Below are 6,000 nucleotides of genomic sequence, written 5' to 3'. Positions count from 1 at the left end.
TGACCAGTGTCCTTTTTCAGGTATACCAGGTCGCCTACCTCCCAGTCGACCTCCCTACGGCGTTTATCCGCCTGCCGCTTGTATTCCGCCTGCTTGGTGAGTAGGGTTTCCCTCGCCCACCGGACCCCCTCGGCGGCCCGGGAGGCGAACTGCTGCGCCGCTGTTCGCCCTAGCTGCTCTCTGGGGGGGGCCGTCGCTGTGGGTGGCGCCACGGACCAGTCGAACGACATTCGGGGTAAGTATCCCATCTCAAGCTCCGCAGGTGCTAGACCGATGCTCTCGTGTGGGTGGGTTGAGTGCGAAATCCAAGCAGGGGAGCATTTCGGACCAGTTATCCTGGTAGTAGTCTAGATAGGGACGGAGCTTTGTCTGTAGGAACTGGTTTATTATCTCGGTCTGACCGTCCGTCTGAGGATGTTCGGCCGTAGATAGCTTCATCTTCGTCCCCACGAGGCGACAAAGTTCGTTCCAAAAGCTCGAAATAAACTGCGGCCCGCGATCTGACGTAATGGTCTCCGGTGCGCCGTAGGTCCTCCAGATATGCTCGTAGAAAAGCCAGGCCATATCCTGCGCGGTACAGGTCGTATATGTCGGTAGGAGAACGTCCTCTTGCTCAACCGACAGACCGTAACGAAGACCGCCGTATACCCCTTCTTGTCTCGTGGCATTGTCTTAAAGTCCATAGAGATGTGCTGCCAGGGGCGCTCCGGAATTGGCAGTGGCTGGAGTAGTCCCGCTGGTCGGAGGCGGGAGTCTTGGGACCGCTTGCAGTCCGCGCAGTTCGCGCAGTAACGGTCAATAAAACCTCCTATCCCGAGCCAGTAGTACCGTCTCGTTAAGATCTTCCTCATCTTATTCCGGCCGGGATGTGCCTGACTTCGCGGACGGTGCGCCTCGTGACAAAGGGCAGTCCGTAGGTTCGCCTCGTCGGGGACGACTAGTCGTCCATCGTAACAGAGGAGGCCACTCTGGACTTGGAACCGGGAGTCTGGTATCTCTGCTTGCTCCTTTCGGAGCGTAGCGAGGTGAAGCCCGGTTTGCCTGGAGGATCGCTTCGATAAGCTCGAATCCTTCCAGTAGGCACCCATCTCTAGAGTTTGGGGTCTCGGCTTGTCTTGCGGAACCGGGGTATATATGGCAATAGTAGGGTCGTCTCCGCCTGCGGCGCCTGCGGCTATAGCAGCCCCTCCCGTCGTGCCCCCTGCAAACTGAGTTGCTGGGATTAGGATCTGCGAGCGGTTCAACTCCTTGAGCGCCTTCTGTAACTGCACGTCCTGGGCCTTGCGGGAAAGAGCGTCGGCGACGACGTTTTGCTTGCCCGGGCGATAGTGGATTTCGAATCCAACCATAGCAAGGGTCTCGATCCATCGAGCTTGCCGTGCGTTTAGCATCCTCTTTGTAGCGAAGTACTGGAGGGCTTGGTGGTCGGTGAAGATCTTGATGACTCCGGGAGCGACTAGGGATACAAGGGCATCCATTCCTTCAGGCACACGATAATAGCCAGGAGCTCCTTATCGTGTATCTCATAGTTACACTCCGCTGCGTTCATCGTTTTCGTAAGGAACGAGACCGGGTGCCATTGTCCATCGTCCGCTAGTTGTGAGAGCACGCCCGCGATAACCCCATCCGACGCGTCAGTCTCTAGCTTCGTCTCGCGGTCCTCTATGAAGTGGACGAGGACTGGCGCGGTAGTTAGAGCTGTCTTTAGGGTCTCGAAGGCCTCAAGGCACCGGTCGTCGAAATCCCACCTACTCTCCCTGTCAAGCGGTTTAGGGTCGGCAGATTCTACCGTAGTTACGGATAAACCGACGGTAGAAGTTGCAGAATCCGAGGAAGGACTGCAGCTCTTTTTGCATCGTGGGGTCTGCCAGGTCAGGATAGCCGAGACTTTCCTAGGGTCGACGGAGATACCATCCGTACTAATAATAAACCCAGAAATCCGTCTTTGTGACACCGAATTCGCATTTCTTGATGTCTACTTGAAGACCCGCTTCCCGAAGTCGCTCTAGAACGAGCCGTACGTGTCGCATATGTTCCTTCTTATCTTCGGAGAACACGAGGATATCATCGAGGTAGGCCGTACAGAAAGAGTCGAGGTAGTCCCAAAGGGTCGTGTTAATAAACCGTTGGAACGTACTAGGCCCGTTGCATAACCCGAAGGAAGGACCTTGTAGTGGAACTGGCCGTAACGCGTGCGGAAGGCGGTTAGTTCGACTGAATCCGGTTCGAGCGGATCCGGTGGAACGCCTGCCTAATATCTAGCTTCGTAAATATCTTCGCCTTCGCAATGCGGTCTAGGGTCTCGCTAATAAGAGGATAGGTACCGATCCTTCTTAGTTAGCTGATTGAGTTCGAAATCTACGCAAAAACGCAGCTTGCCATCCTTCTTTTTGCAAAACAGACAGGGATCCGAACTGTGCGCTGCTTGGCTCAATGAAGCCCTTCTGGAGACTATCCTGTAAATACTCCTTCATAGTCTCCAGCTGTTCGCGGTTAAGGCTGTACAATGGGTGCGTTCGTAACGCAGCAGGCCCTGTTAGTTCGATCTTATGGTCTACCCTGGGCGGGACGGAGGCATCCTATTGCTGTCCTCGCGGGAGAACACGTCGGCTAGGTCTGCGAGCTCTGGAGGTAGCTTTTCTGCGAGAAACGGTCGTCCTCGTCCTGTTGGTTATCCTGCTCGCCCCTTTCCCCGAGCGCCTTATCGATCATGTGAAGGTTGAGGAAAGTCACATCTTCGTAGGCATGCCGATGGTCCTTCCTGCGACGGATACCTGCGTGGAATGCTGGTGCCGAAATCATCAGTATATCGAGATCCTGCGCCCTCCGTTGGTACCGTGGCCTGATATCCTTCTGGCAGGGGTCTCTCCACTCGATGCCCGCCAGTGCTCGGTTCATCTTCCCCAGGTCATCCCCTCGATGAGTAGAGTACCGTGGACGATGTTGCCGTGGGCCGATGGTGCTCGTGGCCCCTGTTGGTTCCTGTATCGCGGGAGAGATCTGGATGATATGGGCCGCGCCGTCTTCTTCCTGGTCCTGTCTTTCTGCTTCTTCCCAAAGGTGGTCTCGCCGCTCTACGTCGGCCTGAACTCGTAGGGAAACTGGCTTCGGGTACATAAGACGAAGCCTTAAGTGCAATATCCGGGATCCAGTCCTCTGGGCTTCCAGCTCAGGAGGGAAGATAAGGCGACGACGGCGGCAGTCGAGACGGATATCGAAATGGCTCAAGAACATAAGTCCTACGATCAGGTGGAAATCGTTCCTCGTCCTAGGTCGGCCTCAAGGATCGGTTGATCGCGGAAAGTCCGCCCTGGAGCTGGAAGTCTGCTTGGATAGAAGAAGTGATACACTGAGCACGACCATCAATTCCCTTAATATAACGCGGCGCTGTATAGCTGCGTCTAGGAGGTCGAGTCGTTTAGCTGCTGGCTTTGTTAGGCGTGAGTTGCCTAATAGCCACGTTTGTGCTCCGGTATCCACAAGGATGCGTACTGAGATAGCGAGACCATGTTTGCGAATCGTGCTATTAATCACAAAACTAGGACCGCCAATTAAGTGATCAATTGTCGATAAGTTCAGGTTCTCAGTAAGCTTGCGAATACTTAGGATATAGCCTGTGCGGGAGCCTTTGCTCAGGCTATGGCATTTCCGCTACCTCGAACTCCTCATCTTGATCGTCCTGCGACTCGCTACCTTCGCTGTCCGACCCTTCCAATAACGCTCTCAGTTGGTCGTTTACCGTCCCCACTGCCGCCACAAGTGCGGCCACTCGTGGGGATCCCTTTGTCGGACAGACGGCAGCCTGATGGCCCGGTCTTTTGCAAACGAAACAGTTCCCAAAGGTACCATCAGACGGCAACGTGGTAGTCGGCGGGGTCGAGGTCGCTGGGCCCGTAACTCGGTTTGGGGAGCGAATCGGACTGCCTTTGACCGAGGGAGGCGGATTATTCCTCGGTCTGGGGTCGGTATCCTAGTCTTCGCAACCTCCTCTCGGTCCTCCTTCAGTCCCTCTAACGCGTCAACCTGAACAAGATACCGGGCAGTCATCCGGTCACGATATTGAGCAAACGTAAGCTCCTCGTACCGCTCGTAGATATCTTGGCTGTTTAGGCGGATCCGACCGGTGAGCTTCTTGTGAAGCTCTGTGATCCGGTCTCGGTCATGGAGTCCTGCTTTTGTCGCAAGGGTTACGAACTTCGCTGCGAAGTCGATAAAGGACTCCCCTTGTTTCATTTTCAGGCTATCCAGCCGCTGCCTCGCCTCCCACTTGTGGCTCTTGTTATCGTAAACTGACCCAAGGGCTCGAAGATCTGACCCACGGATCTGATCTCGAGGTCGTCCTGTTTCGCGAGGTAGGGCGCTAGGACCTCGTGCGCTTGTCCCTTGATAAGGGTCGCGATCCACGTAATCCTAGCGAATTCGTCGGGAAAGAAGTAGGCGTTTAATTCCATCTTCCGCTCCACTGCTGCCTTCCAGTCAGCGTAACGCGGATTCGATCCATTGTCCAAGGGCTCCGGGTCCTTGATCTTGATTGTATTGTGCCGGGTCCGGGCTGTGGACGTAGTCGACGATGGCGCCTGCGAGGGTTCGTTCTTCAGACGGGGAGATGGCGTGAGGTCGTGGGGTGTGTGGTGCTCCTGAGGGCCCGGGGTATCCTGTCGGAGCGCCCCAGAGTCTTTGATGCCTGCATAGCTCGCCTCGATCGCACGGATCTGGTCCGTGTAATCCATAAGATCTTGCTGGCGAGCTCTAGCCTGACGGCCTAGCTCCTTCTGGTTCGCGAGGGCTCGTTCGAGGATCTGACGGGCAACCTTCTCTCGGGTGCTGGACCGTTCGACCGTCCAACGAAGTAACTGTAACGCCGCGTTACGTTCGTTGACTAAGTGTTGCAGTTCCCTAGCAAGGCCCTCATGTTTCGCATTCGCGATGACGCTTTCACCCAGGCCGCGTCAGGGTCCCGCTCGTGCGGCCTGTCTTTGCTGTAAAGGGGGTAGGGTTCTCCTGCGCGGCAAGGACGGTGTGTGCGAACTGCTGGACGAGGTCCTGGTCGGAATCCGTAAGGAGGAGCTCGTGCAAGTCTGTTGTCAGTTTCTGGGGGACCTGGAAGTCGCGGCCCACTCTAGCCGTCTCTTCTAACGGTCTCTGCATTGTCGTTCGTCCCTCAAGTAGGGGATCAGGTTGTCTCTCGTTCTTCTGACTAGCCATCTGTACTTCGATGCAGTCGTGGTCGTCGGCGGGCCCGTCTAGGCTGGCCGGAGTCTCGCTCGTCGTAGGAGCCATCGTACGCGTACTAGCGGACGGAAGATCAGTTTCTAACTGATATCTTTGGAATCTTCCACGTAGGGTAAGGGTGGGTGTGCGGCGTGACCGGCGGCAATAACCACTTAGCGCAATTGGCAGAGCAATTAACGCAAATGGGTATTGGGGTCGGTAAGGGCGATCTTAGTATTATGTCACGGCGAGCGAAAGGGGACTGCAGACAAAGCTAGCAAGATACTCTGTAACGAAAGAATACTAAGATGAAGAGGAAAAAAACCACATAACTCCTAACGCCGTGACCTCCTCATATCCTCCCTGTCGCTTCGGACCTGGATGACGGGGCTGCCCGTACCTACCGTCGGAGCTGCCCGTGCCCGGAGCTGCCCGTGCCCGGAGCTGCCCGTCCGCGGTTTCCGTAGTAGTCCCCAGGTGTGTCACGGTAACCCAGGGGTCCCAGGTAGGGCCCTGACAATACTAAGGGATATCTCTAAGAACTATAAAATTAAGCTATACTTCGCGATAATAATAAAAGTCCTAGTAATCCGGCTAGGTATAAATAGTAATATTATACTAGTCGTATCCCTTATAAGTCTTTATAGCCGGCTTCTTATTGCCGCTAGCCGCGCTTAATAGCTTACGTTAACTATATAATCTTAGCTGCCTAGCTTTAAAGCCCTAGTAGGCAACGTAAGGCGACCCTTTTAAATAAGAGATATAATTATATTACGATATAAGCGTAAA

The 6,000-nt window shown here is 54.9% G+C and overlaps 1 protein-coding gene across 1 annotated transcript; it reads right to left on the bottom strand.

The window, feature by feature from the left end:
* Nucleotides 1-2,610: 2,610 nt before the first annotated feature.
* Nucleotides 2,611-3,117, bottom strand: HRG_04435 (uncharacterized protein; the record flags this gene model as incomplete). Its single annotated transcript, XM_044862906.1, has 1 exon — nucleotides 2,611-3,117. The coding sequence occupies one exon, from the start codon at nucleotides 3,115-3,117 to the stop codon at nucleotides 2,611-2,613; it is 507 nt and encodes a 168-aa protein (XP_044721520.1).
* Between the last annotated feature and the right edge of the window lie 2,883 nt (nucleotides 3,118-6,000).

This window comes from Hirsutella rhossiliensis (assembly GCF_020360975.1).
Source record: "Hirsutella rhossiliensis strain HR02 chromosome Unknown scaffold00004, whole genome shotgun sequence".
NCBI classification, from domain to species: Eukaryota; Fungi; Ascomycota; class Sordariomycetes; order Hypocreales; family Ophiocordycipitaceae; genus Hirsutella; species Hirsutella rhossiliensis.
This window is presented reverse-complemented; position numbering and strand designations above follow the sequence as displayed.